This window comes from Kwoniella europaea, chromosome 1, assembly GCF_036810445.1.
Source record: "Kwoniella europaea PYCC6329 chromosome 1, complete sequence".
In the NCBI taxonomy this organism is placed as follows: Eukaryota; Fungi; Basidiomycota; class Tremellomycetes; order Tremellales; family Cryptococcaceae; genus Kwoniella; species Kwoniella europaea.
Genome location: NC_089487.1, coordinates 9,238,978 through 9,266,043, shown reverse-complemented (window position 1 = coordinate 9,266,043; position 27,066 = coordinate 9,238,978). Strand labels below are relative to the sequence as shown.

The 27,066-nt window shown below is 44.0% G+C and overlaps 8 protein-coding genes across 8 annotated transcripts; 4 read left to right on the top strand and 4 right to left on the bottom strand.

Annotated features, from left to right (window-relative positions):
• Window positions 1–1,161: 1,161 nt before the first annotated feature.
• On the top strand, window positions 1,162–5,163 carry V865_003531 (uncharacterized protein; the record flags this gene model as incomplete). The annotated part of the gene is made up of 9 exons (XM_066227324.1): window positions 1,162–2,061; window positions 2,135–2,999; window positions 3,052–3,104; window positions 3,163–3,272; window positions 3,326–3,490; window positions 3,547–3,712; window positions 3,766–4,508; window positions 4,577–5,003; window positions 5,077–5,163. 9 exons carry the CDS (start codon window positions 1,162–1,164, stop codon window positions 5,161–5,163), a joined length of 3,516 nt encoding a protein of 1,171 aa, XP_066083421.1.
• Window positions 5,164–5,894: 731 nt separating this feature from the next.
• Window positions 5,895–9,539, bottom strand: V865_003530 (uncharacterized protein; the record flags this gene model as incomplete). Its single annotated transcript, XM_066227323.1, has 3 exons — window positions 5,895–8,759; window positions 8,817–9,164; window positions 9,324–9,539. 3 exons carry the CDS (start codon window positions 9,537–9,539, stop codon window positions 5,895–5,897), a joined length of 3,429 nt encoding a protein of 1,142 aa, XP_066083420.1.
• A 449-nt stretch (window positions 9,540–9,988) lies between these two features.
• V865_003529 (uncharacterized protein) lies at window positions 9,989–10,863 on the top strand (the record flags this gene model as incomplete). Its single annotated transcript, XM_066227322.1, has 7 exons — window positions 9,989–10,042; window positions 10,101–10,184; window positions 10,249–10,274; window positions 10,331–10,380; window positions 10,444–10,528; window positions 10,608–10,708; window positions 10,802–10,863. The coding sequence occupies 7 exons, from the start codon at window positions 9,989–9,991 to the stop codon at window positions 10,861–10,863; spliced, it is 462 nt and encodes a 153-aa protein (XP_066083419.1).
• Window positions 10,864–11,089: 226 nt separating this feature from the next.
• V865_003528 (uncharacterized protein) lies at window positions 11,090–11,794 on the bottom strand (the record flags this gene model as incomplete). The annotated part of the gene is made up of 3 exons (XM_066227321.1): window positions 11,090–11,210; window positions 11,399–11,526; window positions 11,615–11,794. 3 exons carry the CDS (start codon window positions 11,792–11,794, stop codon window positions 11,090–11,092), a joined length of 429 nt encoding a protein of 142 aa, XP_066083418.1.
• Window positions 11,795–12,552: 758 nt separating this feature from the next.
• On the top strand, window positions 12,553–13,640 carry V865_003527 (uncharacterized protein; the record flags this gene model as incomplete). Its single annotated transcript, XM_066227320.1, has 2 exons — window positions 12,553–13,058; window positions 13,157–13,640. 2 exons carry the CDS (start codon window positions 12,553–12,555, stop codon window positions 13,638–13,640), a joined length of 990 nt encoding a protein of 329 aa, XP_066083417.1.
• A 465-nt stretch (window positions 13,641–14,105) lies between these two features.
• V865_003526 (uncharacterized protein) lies at window positions 14,106–15,826 on the bottom strand (the record flags this gene model as incomplete). The annotated part of the gene is made up of 7 exons (XM_066227319.1): window positions 14,106–14,223; window positions 14,333–14,581; window positions 14,639–14,781; window positions 14,917–15,309; window positions 15,381–15,489; window positions 15,551–15,652; window positions 15,726–15,826. 7 exons carry the CDS (start codon window positions 15,824–15,826, stop codon window positions 14,106–14,108), a joined length of 1,215 nt encoding a protein of 404 aa, XP_066083416.1.
• A 535-nt stretch (window positions 15,827–16,361) lies between these two features.
• V865_003525 (uncharacterized protein) lies at window positions 16,362–21,198 on the top strand (the record flags this gene model as incomplete). The annotated part of the gene is made up of 10 exons (XM_066227318.1): window positions 16,362–17,336; window positions 17,392–17,449; window positions 17,509–17,605; window positions 17,664–19,092; window positions 19,167–19,357; window positions 19,415–19,960; window positions 20,100–20,305; window positions 20,374–20,585; window positions 20,668–20,865; window positions 20,932–21,198. The coding sequence occupies 10 exons, from the start codon at window positions 16,362–16,364 to the stop codon at window positions 21,196–21,198; spliced, it is 4,179 nt and encodes a 1,392-aa protein (XP_066083415.1).
• Window positions 21,199–21,459: 261 nt separating this feature from the next.
• V865_003524 (nitrite reductase [NAD(P)H], large subunit) lies at window positions 21,460–26,069 on the bottom strand (the record flags this gene model as incomplete). The annotated part of the gene is made up of 20 exons (XM_066227317.1): window positions 21,460–21,620; window positions 21,693–21,853; window positions 21,942–22,106; window positions 22,202–22,383; window positions 22,470–22,622; window positions 22,681–22,758; window positions 22,827–22,924; window positions 22,991–23,092; window positions 23,152–23,361; window positions 23,419–23,555; window positions 23,634–23,849; window positions 23,911–24,077; window positions 24,147–24,251; window positions 24,328–24,699; window positions 24,766–25,236; window positions 25,291–25,468; window positions 25,530–25,588; window positions 25,651–25,751; window positions 25,820–25,921; window positions 25,979–26,069. 20 exons carry the CDS (start codon window positions 26,067–26,069, stop codon window positions 21,460–21,462), a joined length of 3,309 nt encoding a protein of 1,102 aa, XP_066083414.1.
• Between the last annotated feature and the right edge of the window lie 997 nt (window positions 26,070–27,066).

Sequence of the window (27,066 nt, the reverse complement as noted above, 5' to 3'; positions counted from 1 at the left end):
AGTAGCCGTGTGATCGCAGGGTGAAAACCGAATGCGAACGTCTTGCTTAGCATGAAAGGTAAGTCATGGCATGGATCCTCGTCATGTATAAGGTGGGGACGAGATGTAGCTCCACAATGTTCTCACGAGCTCGGTCTTGGCCCCCATGTAGAGTGGTGTACATGTCACCATGCTATGGTCCCTTGTTGTTTTGACGTTACAGTATATTTGGTACCGTCAAGTGCCTGATTGAGCTGCGGAGTAAACCACAGCTTTAGCTGTGTGTGGTGTGTGGGTGTGTGGGTGTGTGTGTGTGTTTGTCTTGTTTTGATTAGTGGTACTGGTTATGGTCTGAACACAAAGTTCCAGGCCCGAGTCGGACCGAGTAGTTTTTCACTGTTATTTTCACGTGACATGATGATCCGCAGGTTTGGAGCTTTGTGCTGTATAGCAATAGGTCATGTATGATCCACCCATCAATCATCACAACAATCCCGTAGCTATGCTCCCTCTCATTAACGATGAAATAGCTTGATGTTGGACGTACTAGTAAAATCTATCGAATCAAGAGCGACCCGACACCATGTTGAATCGACATTGAGACACCATCTCAGCCTACCCGAACAAATCGGTAACACTTCAAGAATATAATCAAAACTTTTTCTGTGGATCAGATTTGACCTGACAACGAACATCATCCGACTTCTTGAACATCAAAACGAAGGAACGACAAGGACGATATATAAACGAACGAGAACGCTCAGTGATCAGACTAAAAAGTTAAAAGTATAATCATCGAACAAGGAACAGAGACAGAAACGACTTAGAACCGAGACATTCATCAAGACTAAGGAGAATTTTTCACCTAGAGTCGTAGTCGTCAGTCAACCTAGCTGACGTGTTCAACAAAAAAAGTTTTTTCTTTCCTTTGGGGGTGTTGAAGATCTTCAAAGTGAAAGTCTGATTATTACTTGAAAGTGCATCCGGGTGATACCGTACCGGACTAACCACCCAAAAAAAAACATCAACATTCGAATCAAAGGAGAAGGGAAAGGACTGAACGGTTCAAAGGAAGTCATCATAACAACCACTGCTTTCATCATTATCATCGACATCACCATAACTCAACCTGGACTACAACAACAGTCTTTCTTCTGATTTGTCTGTGTAATACCCAACACAATGGCTACAACAATCAGACCTTCGCCAATCCATACTCCCCCAACATCCTCTCCACCCACACCTCCTACCAACTACCCTACCTTCCCCAGACTATCATCTCCGTCAATCAACAGAAATGCTTCGACATCTTCATCACGATCTACAGCTACCACCTCATCCACATCGTCAGTACAAGCTGCACCGATGAGACCGCCACCCATCGAAACTTCCACAGCAGCTACCAGCCGGTCTCAGCTACCTAGTCGAGCGGAGAGCGGTACGGAGAGTGATGCGGGATATTCTGCTCGAAGGGGATATGGTGGTCCAGAATTAGGTTCAGTAGGAGGGAGAGGATGGGGTAGGAACGGACCTAGATCAGGTAGAATGACACCATCTCATATCATTACTACGCCCTCACATTCTCCCCCCAATACAAATACTTCAAACACTCACGGCAATAGGCCTTCAACCTCTGGATCAGTAGCTACAGTCTCACCTTCTACTCCACGCGCACCGAGATATCACGGGAACAGTCAAGATCCCACATCACCTGGTCCGTTAAAAGTGACCATCTCGCTCGATCCAATGGACACGCTAGACCACGATCATCATTCTCATACACCGCCATCCCATCCTTCTTCGCCCATTCGAGGAAGAGAAGGACACTTGACCGCCCCGTCCTCCCCGACTGATCCATCTCGATCCCCAGCATTCGTAGGAGGCAAACAGCGGACGTTGAGTGTGGATGCTGGACCGAGTTGGGCCCATCACGGGAAACGAAGTGGATCAGCAGATAGGGAGAGGGAGAGAAGACAAAGTCAAGTCTCGACTCATTCTCATTCTGGTTCAGGCCAGATTAAGAAACCGAGCATCAGAGACTTTGTTCTTGGTGAGGAATTGGGTCAAGGCAGTTACAGTACCGTGAGTGATATCAATAAGAGTTGTCGCAATCACTTGATGGCACGATATTGACATCCTGTATTTGGTGTGATAGGTATTCGCTGCAACTGCTGCTTCCTCATCTTCCAATCAATCCCCTACGTCTGCTAAACTACCTCGGAAGTATGCCATCAAGATCATCAATCAGCATCACCTTGTACAAGAGAAAAAGGTGAAATATGCTATGATTGAGAGGGATGCTTTAGTGAGGTTATCAACTCCACGTCAATCCACTTCACCTACCACAGCAAGAGGTCATCGACGGGGTTTATCAAGCTCTTCTTCGGGTGGATACGGCCCATCACCTGGAACGGCTAGTAAACGCAAGTCTATCGCCAGTATAGGTAGTTCTGCGGGTACAGCCAGGAAAGATTCAGGTGCGACTGTTACACCTGGAAATAACAGAGATAGGTTGTCGATCGTTACTACAGATAGTGGACTGTCTACGTCACCTCTATCAAGCAATGCGCCGTTATCTCCTGTGATGAAGACTTTGGCAGGTAGAAGACCGTCGAGAAACCTGGAACAACATCCTGATATGGTACCTGAACAAACTGAAGTTTTGTCAAATGAAGATATACCGAATCCTAGTAGATCCAGACCGCCTTCTCCGGTAAAGGAAGAACCTTCTAATCTGTATTCAACCCCAACTCAATCTACGCGTTCGAAAGTCGATGATCATCCATTACCTCCTCCATCTACTGGATACTCCACACCTGACATTCAGGGTAGCCCTAATATCGGCTACGAATCCAATCATTCACGTTCGACTAGAGATCATAAAGGTCAAACACCTAAGAAGAGGAGACAGTCTCTCGCTCCGTCCGAAAGATCGGTGAAGTCTAGTAGTGGTAGGACAGGTCAGGCTCATCCGGGTGTGATCAGATTGCATTCCACTTTCAATGATAGTACCTCTCTCTGTGAGTTCAATTCGACCATCGGGTCAAGGATAACGCTGAATAGACAATCCAGACTTCGTACTTGACATGGCGAGTAATGGAGAGCTGGCAACGTACATCCGAAAAGTGGGTTGACTCTCTATCAGTCAGCTGACGAATCTAGGCTGATGTCTGCTTTGTTTAGTATGGATCCCTAGATCTGATTTCTGCCAAATACTACGCCGCCCAATTAATCGATACCATCGAATTCATGCATGAGAAGGGGGTTGTGCATCGTGACCTCAAGCCAGAGAAGTGAGTGTCCGTATAACACGGTCACCTTGTTCATTCGCTTATAATTTACGTAGCATCTTACTGGACGATGACATGCGAATCAAAATCACCGATTTCGGATCCGCTAAACTCCTTAACAAAGATGAAGAACCTGTTGATGATGTGAAGAAGAGATCTTTTGTTGGGTCCGCAGATTTCGTTAGTCCTGAGGTATTGAGGAACGAACCAGCCTCTGCAGCGTGAGTAAAGCTTTCTCGATACCTGTGATCAGGTTTAACTGACCGTGATCATATAGTTCGGACATATGGGCATTCGGTTGTATCTTGTATCAATTCTTGGTCGGAAAACCCCCTTTCCGAGGAGCGACGGATTACCTTACTTTCCAGAAGATACTGAAAAGGGAGATGGAGTTTCCGGATGGGTTCGACGAGGATGCAAAGGCATTGGTGGATCTGATCTTAGTGGGTTGGCCTATACCTTCTGCATTGCGTTCTCTTCACTGACAATGATATAGAATCTTGATCCTGCCCAACGTCCATCCGTCCAAGATATCAAATCTCATCCTTTCTTCGCTCTTACCGATTTCTCAAATATCTGGACGATTCCCCCTCCAGCAATGGCCACCGGTCTTACACAACCCGTAGCGACCCTCGCTAACGTCGCTCCAGATTCAGATCTGTGGGCGGTATTCGACGACGAAGTCTCTGATGGGGGATTCGAGTACGATCGTGATGAAGAGGATGAACATGAACAGTCGCATGAGCAAGAAGGTGAACATGAAGAATCGATCGATCATTCCAAAGAACCTAGATTCGATAGACATGCCGCTGCTTACGCCGTACGAAATGTCGATCATCCTCATAAATCCGTTATATACTCTCCTACCGATGGACCTCATATAGATATAGCCGAACAGTTAGATCCACCCAAACCATCTTATTTCTCTCATAACAATAATAGTAGGGATGAGAGGAAATCTAGAGGATGGTCTCATGGGAGTTCCAGTTCGGGTGGGAATAGATCTGCCTTGACGGGATGGCTGGAATCGATGAGAATAGGCAATCACCATTCTCCAGCTGGAATTCGATCGAATAGAACTAGTAGGACTAGTGTCAGATCAGAGGAAATGAGGATTATGATGGGTAGTCAAACTTCCTCGAGCGGTACGACACCTGTAAATCAACAAGGGTCGACGAAGCTGGCGAATGGGGAGATGAAGAGGTTGAATTTGGGCAACATGGATGATAATAGTAAATGGTGAGCTAGTTCAAGTTCATCCAATCCTCGAATCTTCAAATAGCTAAACGAAGTACGTTGGTCTGTAGGTCTTCATTGTTACTTTCAAACGAACGAATCGTCTTTTCTTCCCCTATAAACGCTAGGACATCTTCACCTTCCCTCCACCTCCCTTCATTCCTCATGCCAGCATTCAAGAAACGTCATTTGATCCTTACCGACTTCCCACGACTGATCACCGTCAAAGATGATACCTTTTCTCCCACCCATACACAAGGACATTCACACTCATATACACCTTCTTCGTCTTCTGCCGGTGAGACCGATAGTGGAAATATGAGAGTCAAAGGTGAATGTGTATTCGTAGTGAGACCTTCGAATGCTACGCACCATTCTTCCATGTCTAATGGAAGTACCATCAACCCCAACCAGGGCACTGGCACTGGGACCGGCGGTGTGTCAAATAAAGTGATTGATGTTCAGGAGAAAGGATCTAAAGGATTTATCGTTCAGACTGTAAGTTGTGATTTTTCACCTTTGTATTTAGTCCATTTGTTTAGGATATTGACATATACTGTGGTGAACGTAGGCCGGCACGACATATATGTATACTGCCGATTCGACGGAACTGAAAGATCAATGGTTGTCAACTATCAAGAGAGTAACGGGAGTTTGATCAATATAATATAATTGAATAGGAATCCGATGGAGCGTATTTGAAATTTATCATTCAGCATCTCAAATAAATCATCAAGGACAGTCAACAATCAACAATCAATTGTTCAATTACATTTTCCCCCACGACTGTACGGTATGTTGTCGTGGAGAACAGCAATAACCGCAGAGTTTCCTAGATCTCTAATTTGATACTTCTATAAAAGGGTTATACATTGATTCGTAATTTGTATGTAGGTTAGCTTCATTTCATTCTAGAATCAGTACACGACACATCATATGCAACATCATTGAAATGCATCATTATGACATTTACTTGCCATTTTTCTCAGTGAATGTCAACACTCCATCACTTGTATCTCGTATCTGATAAGCAATGAAGTTCACGAGATGTTGGGTTTCATTTGATCTCTCGCCCTGATCGTTCTCCTCATATTCACACACATAAAACATAAAACGTGAAACATGATATGCATTTACGCAATTGAGTACGCACGATACATGGTACAGTACGTCAATGTTCGAAAACTATTCACAAATATACAACTTCACTGTTATTAAGTCAATCTTATACAATATAAACGTTAATGCTGGATAGATATAATTATAATTGTCGTCAGAGGTCATCAAAAAGCGGTATGTGGTATGTGATACTATCTCATCCAATCGTAGATCCCTTCCGCGCTATCTATCTCTACCTTTCTTTCTTTCTTTCATCATGTTCTAAACCATCTATTTCTTCCTCGATTTCTTATTCGGAACTCCCATCACTTCCGACATGATCCTCGCAGAACCCCTTCTATTCTTTCTCTTTCCTCCATTCCCATTCCCTTTCCCACTTTTGTCTCCCATACCCATTTTACCACCCCCATCATCTACCTCCTCATTATCCTCACTTTCACCAATAATTCCACCTATCGCACTCCCACCAAATTCCTCCGTTAATCCGATCTCATCCCAATTCAATCCCACTACTCCACCCCAATCATTCTCTTCTATAATCTCTCCTTCTTCCGCTTCTTCTTCTTCTTCTTCTTCTTCTTCTTCAGCCTGTTGTCTTCTATACCTATTCTTCTTCTTAAACAGTCCACTTATACCTTCAAAGTCCCTCCTCCCAGGTGAGTTGACCAATAAAGAATTCCGTATTCTTGATAAATCCTTTCTGGTCTTGGTTTTCTCCTTCTCCTTCTCTTTCAATACCACATCTTCGGGATCCTCGGAATCGCCATCAACATCAGGTAATTCCTGTGTGGTATAGGTTGGAGAATCAAATGCTATATCATCAAATTCCAGTAACGGTGTTTCCCTTTCCCTTTCTTCTTCTTCACCATCTTCATTATCTTCTGTATTTGCTCGTTTCCTCTTTTGGTTTTTTGGTCTAATCGAATTATAATCATTTCCACCTTCAACCAGATTATCCCAAAGTCCATTCTTCTCGTATCTCATTCTTTTCAGTTTCACTTCTTTATCCGTATGGAGATACATCCTATAATCTTCTCCAGCATCTTTACAACACAGAAAATCCAATTCTTCTTCACACATTCTCAAATCAATCTTGGTTCCTTCCCTGTTCAGAGGTGACGACGAAGGGTCATTGTAATGTTCAAGTAACAATTTCGTATGAATAATCGAATGAGGGATATATTGAACGGGTAATTCCTGAGGTCTGATTCCAGCTCTTAAAAGACTTTCTAATGGACTGGATTCAAATTTCCTAGAATCTACCCATCCACCTAAATCCATTCTCCTCGGATCTCCTATTATACCTATTCCCCGTAGGTATTCAGGAGTAATATGTCGCGGCATACTTCCATTTTTCACTTGTTCCCTCAACCATCTCCAGATGTACGATTCGACCAAGGAAGGACATATTCGACCATCTCGTCCTTCCTGAGGTAATCGGAATTGGATGTATTCGTCTCTTTCTCTAATGAGCAGACCGACATGCGAGTCTTCTATACTTGTATACTCGACTAGAGGGGTAGTAGAAGACATGGTCTTGCTTGATCCATTGGAAGGAATCACTCGTAAGGGTGTCGGAGAAGGTCGATTCGTTTGCATGTAATTACTGACCGGAGAAGGAGAAGGGGTACTTCGACCACTCGTGGAAGGGGTATTAAGCATACTCCTTATGGAAAGTCTACCGTGAGGATGTCGAATGACAGTTTCCGCTTCGGAAGCAGAACCCATACCGGATGATGATTGGGTGGACGATTGGCGGGACATGGGGACAGGCGAATGAGAGAGGTCAGATGATGAGTCGAGCGGTTGTGGTATGATAGGACGAACCAGAGGTGGAGGGGTGAAGTTGGTATCGATGTTGAAACCTGTCGGACCGATGGTGAAAGCGAAAGGTTGTTTACCATTTATTCCAGCTTTGGCATTCGCATTAATTTGAGCGAGACTAGGAGCTTTAGGTGTACTATCGTACTCATCGCTGCTGTATCCATCATATTCGTCCGAAGAGGGATCCGGTTCTTCAATCATCCTTTGAAGCGATCTTTCCTCAGGTGGAGCTACGAACTGTTGAGATTGCTGATACATAGAAGTGAACATGGGGATCGGCATGTGCATCGGATTATACAGTAAGGTCGATCCACTGGGTGTCCAACAACTGACAGGTGGTGGTTTAGCTCGTGCCCTTTTGAGCGGTTCGAAGTGGACGATTGCTTGTCTCGCAGCTTCTGCGTTCAACCGGAATTTGAAGGATACGCGGGGTTTCATTTTCTTTCTGTTCCCGTCCAAAGGTTGAGGCCCTCGCTGAATTACTTGATCACGAGTGAGCTGAGCGAGTGGATCCTGCGTATAGTGATGGACTTGACCGGACACCACAAACATCTTCCTACATAGCCATAATTCGTCATCTAGGGTCATGACATCTAACCTGTATTTGAGTCTGGCTTTGAGGATCTGTCGCCAATGTTTGACTATAGTAGGGGCCGCCGCTACTGCCATGTCAATTTCGGGTATAGGTCTTCGACTGTCACCTTTATATCCCGTTTGTCCATCACCGAATGCACCTTTATGCGGTAAAGGCATTACGGGGAAAGGTAGACCAGCATCGGTGATAGAGGTGGACCAACCGATGATCATATTCCTCATATCTCTGAACTTTTCCGCAGCCACATAATGGGACAGGCCATATTCCGCGGCTAATTCCTGCTGTATAGCTGAATACTGATTCATGATCATTTCAGATGAGCTTTGGACCGCCCATACAGTTAAAGCGATAGCCAGACTCGGACTGGATCCATTCAACCATAGTCTGGTACATTCCTGGAATTGGTACAGATGGAAGGCATGAGGTAAAACTTGATCCCAATCTGTACCTCGGAGATCGGCGAAATCAGAATCGGACCACTCCCTTTTACCTTTACTGACTGTAGGTTTCGTTTTGAGGTGTTTGATTCGTTCTTCGTGAGGCTGTTCGACAAGGAATCGAAGTCGTTTGGTGATTTGCATGACACGAAGGAGAGTGGTTTCCATAGGTGACATGACGAAATTGACCCATTTTGAGAATTTAGCAAACATGTGTCGAAGGTAATCTTCGCTATCCAGATGTCCAAAACTATCGGCGGAGAAAGCGTGGGCTTGACACTGCAACAGGGATTTATCAGCATAACACTTTGTCAAGAAAGATATCATGGTACTCACAAATATCTCATGTAGAGTGGGGTTACTTATCCTATCATCACCTTTGGTATAACCCGGTAAATTCTTTCTTTTCTTCTTGATACCAGCAAGTTCTAATTTGTTCTGCAGCACGATGATGAGACTCTCTTGAATAGCAAACATGATAGCTATCGCTACCATGTATTTTATTTTTCTATTCTGAGCTTTGTAAGAAAGGTGTTTTCGATCGCATTGTAGTTTCTCCATTGCTCGCATACGTTCGAACCATTGTTTGGCACCGCTCTTGAGGTCAGCAGCGGGTCCGGCGATGATGCTGGTGTGTTGTGATCGAACACCGAGGTAAAGGTCGAATATAGCTTCGATCTCTTGCTAAGCAGGATGTCAGCGTGGTTCTAGAGAGACTGCAAAGAGGAGGGAAGGAAATAGATTACGGCACCGATAGTAAGAAGCAATAGGTTGGGAAAAGAAGTGTGGAAGAAGGACATAGGTATCTGGATAAAGCTGACAACGATAAACAGAGTTACTCACCTGAAACTGGACTTCTGTTTTATCCCATTGCTCTCTAACCTGAATCTGCTTATCTGTATCGACAATACTCCCGATAAATCTCGATACATCCACGTATTGATGTCTCTCCGTAGCGGATGAGTCTACTTGACCACACGTGGGACAAGCCCAAGTCCCACTGATATCATCAAAGGCGAGCTCGGTGTACTCGTCTCGACAGTATTTGCACCTTGTCATCTTGAATCGGGCGGAAAGATGCTGAAGTAAATTTGTTTCTGGTTGTGTGAGATGTTGTCAGTTCCGCTCCTGAACGGTTTCTCGGATTTATGATGATTGACCTAAGTCATAATGAGTGTGTAGTGGTGGGAGATGACTTAGGACAAGAGATGAAGGATGTGCGTTGTGAGGAGGAAGATAAGATAAACACGGGATTCTTAAAAAAAAAAGAGGAGAGCAAGAGGAAGATGGAAGATGAAAGATGAAAGATCCGTGCGGTGGTGACCTACTTGGTGGCAAAAAGACGGAATCAAATGTTGACACCCTGATTTGATTCCGTTTGTTGTTGTTGTTGTTGTTGTTGTTGTGGTTGTGGTCATTGCGCTCGGACACCATCCGAGGATGAAGAGGAGTGAACATTACTATGACCTTCGATTGATCAACCAAACTACCTGGAACGACAAACAGACATGTTGACCAATATCATCAAATCATCCTCCTCTATAGCGAGGACAACAACGAGGGTGAGCTACTGGTTGCCTTCGTTCCCGATGCGGCAGACAAGCTCATTTGACTCACCAGGCATTCTCATCCTCCTCCCGAGTACTGGACGTATCAAAGGTGATCTTAGTAGGTAGACTAGGTGCAGATCCGATATTGCGAAATGTCAGTTGCCTCACTCGTGACCGTCAAACCTCTGGAATCAGCTGATATGGACTATGGACGTGAGACATCAAGCGGTAAACCATATTATACGTTAGTTCGCTTTGACATCTTAGGGAACAGTTCAAGCTGATAGGTGAGATGACCAGGTATACCGTAGCTACCAACGTAGGTGCTCCGGTAGAAGGTGAAGGTGGTAGTGAGTGATCCCTCTTCTATAGTGGACTGATCATGGTATTTGGCTGATCAAAGTATTCTATAGAACTGCAACCACCACCTACATCTTGGCATACAGTATTTTCGTTCAACGAATTTCAGCATCCTGCTTTGCAGAAACTAGGCAAGGGGTGAGCAATATCATTCATTTCATGTCACAGCTCAATTGTACCATAGTGTTCCCTTGCTGACATATGATCATATCTGCAGATCAACAGTCTATGTCGAAGCAGAACTGGAAATGCGTCCTTATGAAACCAGCTCAACTTCGGCAGAAAGATACATGTACGATAGGGCGTTCTTGAAACACCGTAAGTACTCATAGGATATCAGCTAGTCAGCTATCTCATACATTACTTTGGCACATAACTGATTTATGGCTGCTCAATGATTCTGTCAAATAGAGAAATTAAGTGTGATCAACAGGGTGAAACCGGAGAGTGAACAAGATGGATCTGACGAGTGATTGTGATTACAATGATACATGATATAACGATTAATGAATCTTGATGCAATGGATCTTGACGCGATGCAGTGTATATACAACTTTGATGTTTATATAGATACACAAGATATATATGAGACTAGGCGAAACTTGCCAGACTGTATATTTCCAATCGTCCTAATCGATATCTCTCGAATCCTAAAAGATCTAGCCATCTCATTTCCAATGTCCTTGAATGAATGGTAAGTCATGACTGTCCCGTCGGACTAGGCATTGTACTACCTACTTCCTCTTCCCCTATATTGTGTGCCGTTGCTAGTGAATCTATCAAAGGCATTTGACGATCTTTGAATGCGTTGAGGATCTGTCTGTGTAGAGTAAATAGAATGGATTCGGGAGAAGCAAGAGAAAGATATGAATCAGATGGGCAAAGGTATAAAATATTTGGTAGGTGGTAGGATGATCCGAGTCGAACAGATTGATATAGAATTCGTGTACACATCATCAGCTTCTTCAATAATTGATTGTACATATAGAAACACCCGGGATAACTCACAATCTCTTTTCACTCTCTTCATCCAATCTCTCACTTATCACTTTCAACTCCTCAATCGACAGATGTCCACCAGGTAAGTTGATAGATGCAAGTTTCATCATTTCTATAGCTGATGCAAGTTGTTTTGCCTGGATAATTATTATGTCTATTAGCCATTCGAAGTCTCAAATATTAATACGAAGTGGAGTATCTGAGTAGATTAGTCAATTGACCCACCTTTATTGCTACTCCCTCACTTGCCTGCGCAGTAGTCAATCTCTCTTCCCCCGTAGCTTGGGAATGTAATATACCGAGTATGTCATCGATGAGAGGTAAGAGCGATTGGAATGTACCTGGTTTTAGTGGATCATCGGGAATTGACCGAGAGGAGGATGATGAGTGTATCTGTTGAGCCATATTCGGCAGAATCAAGCTTGGATGTTCTGTTCCGGTGGATCACAAGTTTGCAGTGAAGACAGGGAGCAGTTAAGGGAGGTGGGGGATATGTGGGGGATATGCTGTGTAGAGAGATGATCACTATGAACGGGTACAATGAATGAACAACACTAGGTGTAGCTTACGAGTACTGAGATGCATCTGAGATTACGAGTAGAGTACAAGCAGTCAGGCACCATACAAAGTAAGTGTACAAAAGTGGCTCATGCTTTTTTGTCTTTTTAAGGTGTGGCATCCATCTCCGATATTGCAGATGCCTGGATACGTTTGAGGGATCTCCGCTCCTGGCAGATACATAGCAACCATCATCAAAACAACTTGATGGCCGTCGATTCAGGATCAGATGTGTGTGCGTCCCCAAGACTAACAAGATATTTTCATTGTTCATCGTTAAATGACCGAGGTACCGAGGTAGATTTTTGGTAACTTGGTTATTTAGTACTGGATCTGTACAATTCGACGCTATATGCATGCATCTGTTCCTCTCTATATATAGATAGATAGATGAGATGATGAACCATTTTCATTTTCCCTCTTCATTGTCTCTGCTCCCTTCTTTTCTCTGTTTACCTCGTTCTCCGGTCCCTTATTGACCTATTCTTCATTACTTGAAGCACAAGGCTGAGCCTTACCAAACACCATCCCCCCCTCAAAAAGAAAATTAGATTAAATTATATGATTACCTGGACGAGTAAAAGGAAAAGGAAAACGTAATAAGGATGACCTCTGAGGCCCCATCATTCCCAATCCAGCCCCAGGAAACTGAGCCCCAAATATCGTTCATCGAAAGATTATTTCGTCTATATCCCATTCAGGGTAACCATCATCAACCTCCTCCAACCTCCCGACCAGCACTCCCATCACAAAACGTACGACAAACAACCTCAGTGGATATTCGAGCTCTAGAAGCCTTCTTAGGGCCCATCGGTAGACCGAGGGAACAGAGAAGAGAAGGTACTGTCCAGCCTACAACAGGCGATATCGAAGCTCAACGAAATGAACAATGGATTAAACTCACTATCAGACAAGTCATCCGATCTAATCCTCGTCGAATGGTTTTCTTGTCTACTTTATTCACACTATTGGTGGGTATAATAGTAGGATGGGTAATTTTCATTAATCGCATGGCCAGGTTATCGAAATCGAAGAATGAAGAAGGAGAGGAAAAAGACAAGAGTGGAGTGGATACGTTGATAATGGTAGGAGATGGATGTTTTATTTTGATGTGAGTGAAACTCTCAATTACAGTGATGAGTGCATCATCGATCGTATCGTAACCTGCTTTACCAACAGAACTGATGTCCATAATGATTAACATTGTAGACTCTTAACAACGTTATTTTTCATCCTCCGCTATTCCCTTAAGATCTACGCTCATTTCCATCCCCCCTCATCTCCCGTCCCCTCTCAATCAGGCGATACGACCATGACCGAAGCACCATGGACTCTCCCCCCCTTGCCTACGTACGTAAACGCCGTAGGAAGAGAACAACGTACAGGCGATGTGGAAGATCAGTATATCGCTGGTGAATGTCCGCCTAAATACGGGGATGAGAGAGGTAGTAAGTTGTTATTGAGAAGTATTAGTAGAATGGCCGAAGATCAAGGTCTAGATGGAAGACAGGGTAGGATGGAAGTGATTACTCAGAGTGTGGGTCAAGATAATGTTCAAAATCAAAATCAAAACCAAAACCGAAACCAAAATCAACACGACGGACGAGGATTGGAAATACAACTTGATAATGATGATACCCAAATACCAAACCATAGAGTTGAGTCTGTAAATTTCAGAGGAACTTCAGAATAACGAAAATAACGAAAGTCATTCATGTCAAATACGATACGATAAGATAGAAACCCTTGATGGGTAAGATTCAATGTTCATAACGATTTTGATGTTGATGACCTGTTCATGGAATGTTAACTACAGAGGTATGAGTACGATCAGTAGTAAATTATAAAGTAGCGTAGCATCAAATGAGATAGATGTCCATATGTCATACGACTCATTCATAAAACGCAACCCCAGAGGAATTATGCATCATTTTCTACCTGAGGTTATGATGTATGTATACTTATACTATGTCCATTGAGATCGGTTTCAATTTATGATTGTAACTATAGCAACTCTGGAGGATATGAAAATATAAGCCGTATCTCTCAAGGAAGAAAGAAAGAAAGAATCTTGTCATACAGATAAACATGTATCTCATTGTATTGATTGTGAGAGAGTAGAAAAACTTACCAGGTCATATCCCCTTACATGATTACCTCACACCACCGATAAGATCTCCCTAACACCCTGCCTCAAGAATGTCAAATTATACTCTATAGTCCCCCTTCTAGCTTGCCAGGTCTCCGTTCGAAGTAGTACGACCAGAGCAAGATGGCTATAAAAGACAAAAGGAACAAACAAATTTAGCAGGAGACACGAAACCTTTCTCCTTTATGATTATGTATTTCATGTTCATTTCAAGTTGAGCTTGGAAATTGACTGACGGTGTGAATTGCCATAATGCCAAAGTGGTATTAGGCATCAACCTCGTCGATTGAGTCATCCAAGGTTCGTCTGGATCTTCCTCATCCCACCAATTTCTAGGTTCATCTTCGTCGTCATCCCCATCCCCATCCTCATTCTGTCCTTCACCATTGCCATTGTTCTCTTCCCTTATATCTCCATTTTGTTTATCGCCATTTGTTTCTGCAACTGCTTCACCGTTGGACGGAGACTTGCGTTTTTTGATATGCCTAATGGAAGACTCATCAGCTATCTCTCGTCAACCTGATGATGGCCAGCCAACTGACTTGTACAGATCCCTAAATGCTAAGAAACTAGACAAGTACTCTGTGACCTGCTCTGATAAGTCGTCCGTACGATGTCGATTGTCCGTAGCTAGCACCACACCGGAGTTGATATCGAATAAGAATGTATTATCTGCGCTTGAGTGCTGTTATTGTACAGACGAAAGTCAGCAATGATAGCCAGAGAATGAAAGATCTTTGCATCAAAATCACAACGACCTTCTTGATCGTCACAATACCACCAATATCAAGATCATATTATCAAGAAAACGTGAACTCACAGATGTAAAATCCAGTAACAAACTTTCCACAGCAGGCAACATCTCCATTCCACCCTGCAATACTCTACTCCAAGCATCTCTGAGCGTCACATCATGTACACTGGTCATTGAATACCTCACATCCGAAATGAGGTTATTTATAATAATCGAAACTGTCTGTTGATCTTCCAAATCTATGTTTGGATATTGAGATGCGAGTGATTTGTAAGGGAAATCCTCAATTTCTTCACTTGTCGTTCGTTGAATTTCGGCATAGTTCTCTCCTCGATAATCTTCAGAGAGGACCTCGGATTTATGGATGAACATGTGGAATTTGATTGAAGGGTTTGATAGGTGGAGGCGGATCATGAGGTGGACAAATCGAAGGATTGAATCGTGATATGAATCATCTTGCTACTCATCACAAAAAGAGGAAAATCATTAATGAGTGCTACTCCAAGTTAAAAGTATGGGATGATACTCACCTGCATATCCAATACGTATACCACCGTAGAGAATGTACTGATGGGTACTTCTAGTTGATCTAGCTCAAAGTTCGAGGGTGTATCCCATATCTGAATGGGTACTATCGAGCTGTCCCAGGACATTAGCTAACATAAGACTATGGTATACCGATGACGGTTGGGTTGCTCACTCGTAGTTTATCTTTTCAACTTTCTGAGTGACACCAAAGAAAGGAACTTCCTTCGTTGGTATCTGCTGGAAGACAGTTTTGATACATGATGTTTTACCTGCTCTAGATACCGTTCATCAACGATGTCAGCTAAATCGCGAGCACCATACGAAAGGATAACAAAAGCCAAGCTCACTTCCTCCAACCTAGTACCAATATCTTCTGCCTATGGGAATCATCGTCCCTCTTCGGTCTTGATGATTCGCCCATGGCTGCTTGCGATACGTTTCTTGCCATCTTTGTTATGTTATCTTTGGATGATGGGATGTAAGTAAACAATGAGCAGATTGGTATGAACGAGATAAGGAGTCGTCAGGACGTCATACAACAGTTGGTTCCGCACGTGCACCCATCCCAGTACAAGTGAGCCTGATAACCCGAGGGAGTAGGACTATATCACGTGATCCCCCTCAGTACACCCTGTCTCGACGCGTCGGTTGGTTTCACTCTCCTCCTCTGAGATAGCCCGCCATCAGAAAAATCAAATCCGTCTTTGAGAACATTACCTAGCACTCACCATCGCGTCAATACCATCATCACAGCCTCCATTCTCTTACTGACCACCAGTCAAACATCTCGAGGGCGAGTCCGAATAACAGCACTCTCGCTCAGCTGGTCTTGAGCTTCTCCCTACAGTCTTGCTCATACTCGTTTTCATTATATCAGCTTGGACAGCTTAATCACGCGTCTTGCTATTTTCAGTGAGTGTTCACTATATAACACCGATCATAAGATGACCGTTTACTGACTGGTCTCTCATTGATAGCTCACCATGTCAACCTCCTCACTCACCTCTCTCCCTCCTTCCGACTTCCGATCCGCCCCTTCATCCGATACCCTCGACCTCGCACCTCCCAAACCAGCTCCTAAACGAACTTACGGCCGTGCACGCCGGTTATCACCTTCACCACCTCTTCTCGGCGCATCATCCTCCTCCTCAATACCGAGCTACATTGCTCCTCCTCCCGCGACAACCTCACCATCCAAAGCACTACTCGATAGGTGGTCATCTGCAAACCAATCTTGGAGAGATGAGCTATCGAAATTTGATGCCCCTTCTTCTGATAAGGTTGAGGAACTGCCAGACGATGACGGAGAAGCTATCAAGAGAGAGATGGAGAAGATGAGAAGACAAGCTAGAGCACTGAAAGCTCTTGAGGCTCAACATTCGACTCTCAAGGATAATCAGAGTTTGGATGTACCGACAAATCCGCTAGGGAACACCTCTTCTCTAACTTCTTTACCAACTACAGCTACATCACCTTTACGTTCTTCACCACCACCACTTCGATCTTCTCCGCCACTGGTGATCAACAGAGAATTACAAGCTTCGTCTTCGGAAGTAGCTGAGGAGACGATGTTCCCTGTTAGGAAATCAGGGACGAGTGGAAGACCCAAGAAAATAATCATCTCTGATGACGAAGAAGATGAAGACGAAGATGAAGCTCCGTTATTCGCTAAGGATACTTCTAGAAGCGCTTCGCCAACAGACGAATCGACCACTGAAAGAGGGAGTTCCCCTCCGCCGAATCGTAATCGTAATCATGATCGTGAGCATGAGGATGAGGAGGATAATGAGAACATCGGAGATTACCTGGATAACTTGGCTGATCAACAAGCTAGAACAGAGAAAGAAAGGGCAGAAGAAGAGTCTCGACAACCCAAGTCATCGGCTCTGGAAGGACTGGATGATCTGTTTGACGACGAGGAGGATGAACCTCGGGAGAAAAGAGGTAGAAAACCAAAGGTGAGGAGCAATCCTCGTACTCGAATCATTTTATCGATGCTGATGGGATCAACAGGGACTGAACAAAGCCGATAGGGCTGAGATGGAGAAAGATATCGCTCGGGCCCAAAGAGGTTTGTAACTCATTTCCCCTGCATCACTACATAGGACTAACCTTTTGTTTCGTAAACAGAACGTCCAGTCGCTTTCTCCCGACCTGAGCCATCTCGTCTACCCATCACAGCTTGGCTTGCTCAAGCGAACGTTGCGGTGAAGTCGAAGGAACCGATGTAAGTCAATTCTTATCAATCCCTTGAGCCATGTTAACCTGTACCTGTACTCGTATAGTGAGCACAACAACGCCGTACCTGGGCTTACATTTGCTAAATCGCCTCAAACCAGTCCTAGTCAGCCTACTCCTCCAGATGACGATATCATCGGATTTACACCTTCATCCGGGCTTCGTCGTCCATTGGATACCACATCGACATCCCGAATCTCCATTGAGAACCCCAACACCCCCACTCCTGCTCCTGGTAAGAAGGATAAGGGAAAGTACAAAGTGGTTGTACCGGGAACATCTGAAGGTCCCGAACCAGAAGAAGAAGAAGACGATCAAGATTGCACTACTTTCATGGACAAACAGGAGATACGTGATAAAGAGAAGGCTGATCGCGATGCCAAGAGAAAGAAGCTATTGGAGTTCAAGCAGAATATGGTGAAGCAACAAATTGCTAAATTGAATTTGGAACCTTCAAAACCTTCTTCTTCTGATCATGAACATGAAGAAGACGGAAGTGAAGATGATGATTTGGAATTCGACGATGATGAACTTACGCCTAAGAAAGAAGTGGTCAAACAGGCAATGCCCAAAGTGACAGGAGCCAAAGCGGTATTAGCCAAGAACGTTAACCAATCTACTATCTCAAAGCAGAAACAAGGTTTCTTAGCTCGAGCAGGTAAATTACACAAGAAAGTTAAACCTCAAGATCAGAATCAGCTTGACATCAGTGAAACGTATGTTGATTTTGCTGCAAAGACATTTTCGCATGCCCAGCAAAAACAATTGAATGGAGGATCGAAACCTGCTAATCAGAAAAAGGGAAGGGAAGAACCGTTGAGTAATGAAGATATGGCGAAATTGATACAGAAGAAACATCAAGAACAGATTGTTAAACTTAGACAAAAGAAAGAGGAAGATTATGGTAGAGTCAAGGTCTTGCCTCAAAGGGTAGAACAAGATTTCCAAATTCTGCTTGAAGCTTCCAGGAACGAACATGAAAATGAGAATGATAAGAATGGAGATGAAGATGAAGATGGTGAAGATGAAGATTATAATCCTGAAGAAGAAATGGTATGGAGTGGGGAAGAACAGGAAGACGAAGAAGAAGATGGTGAAGTTGATAATCAATCGCAACTTGGAGAAGAAGGGGAAGGGGCAGATCAGAACGAGGATCATCATGCTCTACCTGCGACACTGGAAGAAGATGACGATGAGGAATCCACACCAATGATTAAGCGTAAACCTCGAGCATCAGCCAGAGTAGCTTTTGATTCGGACGACGAAGATGCTCAGACTCAAGCTCAAGCTAGAATTCGATCTTCGCCTGCTCAAAAGGCTCCTCTGGCTGAGATGCCTGCTGGACTTACCGCTACTGCCAAATCTACACAGGAATTCGGAGGATTCGACTTGGGTGGATTCGGCGATGATGCTGGCAGTCAAGGATTCTCACAACTGTTTGGACATACACAAGCTGCTACACAGGCAGGTGAAGAGGTCAGTCCATCATTATATTTCCTTATGTAGAGCTTGTTATGACAGAACTGACGATGTTGGTATTTATGTTACAGGATGCTTTCGCAGCATTACGAGCGGATCACGTAGGGTTCTTACCTGCCGATGCGATGTTGCCCGGAGTCCAAATTTCCAAAACTCAAGTCGAAAGGGATAATAACTTGATTGCAGCTGAGATCGAAGAAGCTGCTATGGAAAGAATGCAGGAGATGGAGAAACCAAAGAAACAATATATCAATGAGAGAGGGTGAGTCTAAGGCTTTACATGATGAGATCCAAGCTGATGATCCTTTTTGTGAAATAGATTGTTCACTCAGACTAGACCTGCTTATGAGGAAGATACTCAGGTATCAGATACAAGAAGGCAATTAGGTGGATTATCCGATTTCTCAATTGGCGCTACTCCTTTCGGCAAAACCCAAACTCAGATGGAATCGCCCAATGTGATTGGATCCCCTACTCAGACTCAAACACAGACACAAGAGGATGAAGAGTCATTCACAAGATTACGTAGAAGACTATCCAATCCTGATGACGCTCAAGAACCATTAACTCTCTCACCTACTCAACGTGTCCGAACGGAACGAACTGTTTTCGACAGGATGATGAAAGCTTCTTCACGTGCTGAGCGACAAGAGCAGAGGAAAATAATGAGAAGGAGCAGGATGGTAGACGAACAGGCTGAAGAAAGTGACGAGGATAATGGATGGGCGAAAATTGGAGGAGCGGAAGAGAATGACGATGATGATGATGAAGAAAATGATGGATTCTTGGAGGAACTGGTCGATGATCAGGAGGTTGATGAGGAGATTAGGAAGAGGCAGGATGAGTTGGCAGCGGAGAAGAACCGGTGAGTGATTGCCTCTTGACGATATCCGGATGTGAAAGGACAAGGTGGTTTAAACAAGCGAAAAACGATTGGAAATGTTGTGCTGGGCTATAAGTCTCCATATGATGGCTCTTAAACTGATATCTTACATCGTCTACAGAGAGATCCAAGCTGCCGACGACGCTCGAATCGAAGCAGAAGCCAGGAAGATCACGGAAGGTGAATATAGGCATAAGAGGCGTGGCAAGGACTTCTTAGACGGTGAAGAATCCGATGAAGATGAGAGAGGAGGTAAGAGGAGGAAATTATCTAGAACAGAGAGGAGGAAGAGGAAGCTGGATAGAGAAGATGGATTGGACAAACTCCGTAAGTTACCTGTGCTATATCAACAGTGAGAGTCGGAAAGCTGACTAAGTGGATTCGGATGTGCATAGATGGCGAAGCGAATGTCTTCAGACAAGTATATGAAGACGATTTGGATTCTGATGAGGATGAAGTTGATGAGACGCCCCTGGAATCATATAATCTGAATCTGAACTTTGTTGTGGATGAGCCAGAAGAAGTCAGTCAAGTGGCAGTCGAACCTAAGAGGACTTTCAGGGAGAAATTAGATATGCTGAAGAATCGTGGTGTTATGAATCGAGGTGTGAGTGATTTGTCCGAATCAGGAGTCCTGATGTGAAAATGAAAATGAGCTGTGGCTGATGTATCATGATTTTAAATTATAGATGAACCATGAAGAGATGGCTATTGACGATGCGGATGAAGATGAATTTGCGTTTGATCCCCGTGCTACTGCGTTGAAGAAGCGGAGAGATACATTTATTGGGGAAGATGAAGATCACCCAATGGAAGACGAAGGGTTCTCCATCTCCAGGTCAATCAGAAACACTACTAGTGTTGTTAGTACAACAGATCACAAACAGGTGAGTCACCGTGTTTTCCAATTCCTCACGTCGCCATGTACTAATTGTGGATCTGGTGTATTGCAGAACACCACTCGTAAACTTGCATCCTACGCTTCATACGTACAAGAGGAATCTCAAGTGAATCGAAGAGTAGGTGGAGGAGCTGCAGGAGTATCGGTCGTAAGACCACAAAACTCTTCGAAATCAATGGGACCATCCAGAAGTAGCTCCTTAAATAATGGCAGGCCCGCACCTGTCCCTCACCCTCATCGACAAAGTACAGGTGGGAGTCATGGAAGTGCGAGTGGTAGTGGGAGTGTGTTGTTGAGTAAAGGTAATAAGTTTGCTTAGGCTAGTAAGACAATCGCTTAATCCCATAGTCCGTTATAGCCTGTGATATAGTATAATAGCTTAATTCTTGTAATTGTACTATATGATAAACATGATTGTCTGATTTCCCCTTTTTGTAATTATTACTTGTCTAGCAATTTTCTAATAATGATGATTCGCTATTTTGATGCATCTACTGTCACACATACATGATCTATCTAATATCTATAATATATCATTCGACAATCTTTCCTCTATAAGGGTGCACATAAAGATTCACTTCTACCATTCCAAAGCGGAATCACCACAACCACCGGACGAACATCCATTCCCATTAGTTTTAGTATTCGCTTCTTTCTCCAATTCACCTGACTGTTCAACAATCTCAATAGCAGTAGCTGCATTCCTCCCGAATGCTTCTGCTGTGGCTTTCTTGACCATCCCTACGATCCCACAGTATACCATCAGCAAAACCCACTTTCGTTCTGCATCACGAATCAATCAGGATCACTTACATTTGGATGATCCAATGACACTATCCAGATCTTCCTCGGGAGGTAATTTGACTTGAACGAATTGCCCACTTTCATCAATTTTAGCTTGGAAAGTTAAGATTTTAAGTGATTCGTCGTTTGTACAATCTCCATTATCCAATTTGAAATTACGTTTGTGTAATCTATCCACAAGATATCCGGAAATCAGCTGTGCATACATGTATCGTACTTGTAAAATGAAGTGACATCTGAAAGAAGGTTTATACTCACGGACAAGATACGTATAAATCACCATTCTTATCATCTCCCACGATTCCGTGATCCAATACGAAAGCTCTCTTATGTGGACACATCTGTTGAGTAGCATAAAATCCTTTATGAGGTACATGGAAAATCGCCAATTGGGTATCAGACCCATAACGAACTGCCACGCTCCTACAGTGCCCCCACACCATCAGCTTCGCCTCACTCAACTCTCCATCGCTTAGCAGGGATGCTGTATGAATCGTTGTACATCACTTCGTACTCACGTTGTATTCTTATCATTGACTTGTAAATCTTCAATATTCGCCAACTTAACCCATTTCCACTCGTTCTCAGGGGTAAGTAAATGGGACGAATCGAATTTCTGAGAGGGGAAATCCCTTGGCCAGTCTGCAGCTCGCTTTTGACCTCTTTCTTCGATAATATCAATAGCAGGTCTACGTTCGTCCTACATATTCGGAACAGGATACAGCTCAGTACTGACATTCAAATCACCCTGTTGGACACTAAAGTGTACTGTGGCGTGGCACTCACCGTATTGACAAATTGCCTAAACCTCTTTCTAGTTTCTGGATCTTCAACAGCCTTCTTCCACTCGTCTTCATATGTACCTATGAGATTGTCCATCTCTGCATCTAGATCTGCACATATGCCCAATTCGTCTTCCAAGATCACTTTCCGAAGTTTCTACGGTCATACTCTCAATCAGACCCTGCAAAAGTCGATGTTGAGGGAAAAGACTTACCTCGATCCCACCTTCTAGCGATTCCAACCATGGTGCGGTACGTACCAACCTATCAGCGGTTCTGATGTAGTACATCAACTATCCCATCAAACCTCAATCCTCAGTACCATAGAACAATCCCACGAAAAGAGAGTGGAACTACTCACATATCGATCGATGATCCGAACCACTTTTGACGGTGGCACATCCTGAGCGAATAATTGAGCATGTCGAGGTTTCATACCACCATTGCCACCGACGAAAACTATGTTGACAAATTGTATCAGCTTTACAATCAGGTTTCGTTCATGACACATGTTGGAGCACTCACTATTCCACCCTTTATCAGTAGCGATCAGTCCGAAATCTTTGCTTTGCGCTTCTGCACATTCTCTCACACAACCTGAAACACCACCTTTGAATTTATGTGGACCTGTAAACATATCATCAGCACTACGCTCAACGTACTCGTTGTTGGAGACATGAACATACTTCTGACACCTCTATACCGATTCTCTAGATCAATGGCCAATCCAACCGAATCACCTACACCGAATCTACACCATGTTGTCCCCACGCATGACTTTACGGTTCTCAGAGATTTTCCATAAGCATGACCTGATTCTAATCCTGCTGCGTGAAGTTTAGCCCAGATATCTGGTAAGTCAGGCTTGGATGCTCCGAAAAGATCGATACGTTGACCTAATTCACCACTGTCAGCGTACGTAAGGGGTATAAAGAATAATAGAGGTCACTCACCACCTGTAATCTTGGTATACAATCCATATTCACTTGCTATCTTACCGATAGCAACTAACTTATCTGGACTGATTTCTCCACCTGGTATACGAGGGACTACACTGAAAGTTCCATTTCTCTGTATATTCGCCAAAAATCTAGACAATTCAATTCAGTCGCAAAAAGCTCATTAGCTTTCATGGTATTCTGAATCTTCTTGGAAGGTTCCGACATACCTATCATTGGTATCTTGATTATGGTGATGCTCAACTTTCATAACATGTTCATTATATAAACTTGACAATATCGAAGCCACAGCAGGTTTACAAATCTCACAACCTATCGTACCGGGCGTACCAACAGTTTCATTTATCGTAGCGAAATCTTTCAGTTTCTTGATTTTGATTATTTGGAATAAATCTTGTCGAGACATCTTGAAATGCGGACAAAGACTAAACATGTACATTCCTATCAGCGAAAGGCCCAGTCATGGAGGCTACAGAGTCGCCTCACGCTGTGGACACTTTATGACCTGATTTCTTCATTTCGGCTTTGAAGATGTTGGCCACCATTGGTACGCATCCTCCACAGCCTGAGCCAGCTTTTGTCTTGGTTTTCACCTGACCGAGATCGGTAAGACCTGACTTGACGCAAGATCCTATAGCCCCCTTTGTCACATTCTGGACAAAGACGCTGACATCAGCTTACGGGTATGACAAGTTCCTGGGAAAACGGACGACTCCACTTACATGGCATGAACAGACCACCGCATCATCATCCAAATCGCCACCATCATCCTCGCCAGACTTCTTCGCACCCAGAATGAAATCGGAAGGTGGCACATCAAGCTTTTTCTGTATGTATGCCAACGTAAATCAGCATTTGCAGATTCCTACGGCTTGCCTAATGCTATGGAACAGATCCACTAACCTTTTTCTTGGTGATTGCCACCAGTTTGGTAAAATCACCAACATCTCCAATCATCATACCACCCAGAAGATGTTGACCATCCTGCGTGAAAATATATTTCTTATATGTGGCCGAGAATGGATCATGGTAAGTTAGACATTGGATTGGACCGTCAGCAGCCAGTTTACGATGTTTGCTTGGTTTAGGTTGGGATATCGCCACTTCGCCATCTGCCACTGGATCACCCTTGGGTTTGGGTATTTGGTTCGCTCGGATATCCGCAAAGTAATCTCCAAACGAAGCTACGTCTACTCCCATGAGCTTCAGACGGGTTGATAGGTCTGGTGGATTCATCGATCGAGGGACGTGTGCAGCAGTTCCTTCCGTCTGGGTCTATCTCACAAAATCACATTTTCGTTAGATCTGAACTGTCATCAAATGGCAATTCATGAAACTGACCAAGTTGAACGCCAGAATATCTGCCATTTCCACACCAGGAGCAATCAATCCATAAAAGTTACCTCTCCAACTCGCACATTCTCCAATTGCGTAAACACCTTTAGCACTAGTCTGAAGGTCGTCCCCCACTTTGATACCACCTTTAGGCTCCACTTCAATCCCACTCTCTCTAGCCAGATCATCTCGCGGTTGAATTCCAATAGCGAAAATGACCATATCCGATTCGACTTTCTCGCCTTTGATATCGAAACCTTCGATTAGCTCATGTCCCTCGTCAGTGGTACGAGTGACTATGGAAGATGGTTCGCAACGCGTCTTCACTTCTACACCCATATTTTCAATCTTTTTCAGCACCAGCTCTCCGGCGGAGGGATCGAGCTGTCGATTTAATGGGTAATCCTGGCGAATGAGGATAGAGACCTCGGGTACTTTCATGTCGTACACTGCTTTGGCAGCTTCCAAACCTAAAAGCTACTCAAACTGTCAATCATACAAGTGACGTCGAGTGAAGGTTATCGTACTCACCCCACCCCCAACGACTGAAGCCCGTTTCACCTCTGGTCGTTCGCCGTATTTGATGATTGCCTCGAGATCTGCGATACTTCGATATACGAAAACACCTTTGACGCTCTTCGCTCTTTCAGGAGTCATGTATGGAGGTAAACCAGCCACAGAGCCGGTAGCTAGGACCAGTATATCGTATCTATACATAAGATCAGCTCGTGCCCAATAAGCTCAGTAAAATCCCATCGAGTGGAACGTACTTGAAAGAGTTTGATTTCGAAGTCTTGACTACCTTGTTCTCCGAGTCGATATGGATAACCTACCATACCCGATACATGATTCAGCAATCATCAGAGATAAGCGTCTAGAACACTTCCTCACCTGTTCATCGATGTGAAATGCGAAATGCTCTGGATTCTGCTCTGCATACCATGATACGTCGTTAAGATACAAGTCCTCGATATTTCGATGTTGAAAGTATTCTTTAGAGGTGATCGGTTCAATTAGTGACTTCCTCACCAATCGCTCACGCTAAGGATAACAGACTTACCGGTCAATCCCACTCTGTTGTAGGCTACAACAGGTTCTTCACCACAAGTCCTGATGAAATACTTTCCAGCGACATCTAGAGCAAGCATCTTTTCGATGAAAGCTGTATCTCCTCAGAGTAAGCTTCATCAGCTTTCAAGAGAAGGTACATGGAGCTCACCGATTCCAACCATCCCTAAACCAACCACCATCACCTGTATCCTATCCTCCGGTGCTCTCGACGAGCTAGAGTTACCACTTGTAGATTCCATCTTTGGACGATTCTGTGTGTGGTGAATGGATATTGATATTGATCGAAGAAATATTGAAGTGAAAAAGACCTTCAGCTCCAGCTGCTCTCTACACTACAGCTTCAAGACTATAAGTGGTATCGAGTTCCCCTGCGACTTCTGGACAAGTCATGCAAACACCCGTGACAAGTCTTGGCGATTCCAGTAACTGCCCTGGCCAATCACAGTAATAGCAATGAGAACTTCGTACCCTCAATCCCTTATCAGTCTCCAATCGGCGCAGTCTTCGGCAGCTCATAATAAATCGTTATGGTCCCGTTGAGTAAATGGTCATTTTTCGGTGAACTTTATTGCAGTCGTCCCATCTCCGTCGGGGTTTCCTCGTCTTCCATCCTTCTGAGCCAATCACGAAGTCGCTAGGAGTATGGTCGATCACGTACGGACGTGACACTCTCTGTGACCAGACCTTGGGCTCCATTGTCAGGTCAAAAGGGCACATGATGACGACAAAAGGGAAGAAAGATAAGGATTCGGCACGCTTCGGCATCGTCAAAGAGTACTAGAAGGGTGATGTTTGAGATAAGAACTTTTCCTTATCTTTGATTTCTAGGAACACCCATATGATCGCTTCGTTTAGCTCCAACTGGTTAATGCCACTCAATGAATTATAACGTCATTTTCAGGATTCAATAACTACAAGGTGATTCCGGTGAAAAACCGTGGCGAGTTCCACTCAATCCTTATCTCTTTACTCGAGTATAGTCACAAAGGGGTAATCCAGAGGATCCCAACCAGAAGGCGGGTAGGAATTGAAGGACCCCAAGATACGCTGAGGTGACACCACCGGGGCAAGTGAATCAATTGAAATGAAATTGTGGTACCAGATCTTTTTGCGCTAGTGGCTCATCCGTTCAGACACCGATGAAACTCCTTATCTCTCGAATGTATGATTGGTCCAAAGCTTTAGCCCACCGAAAATCTATCTCCGATCCATACTCACTCTGCTGTGACTACAACA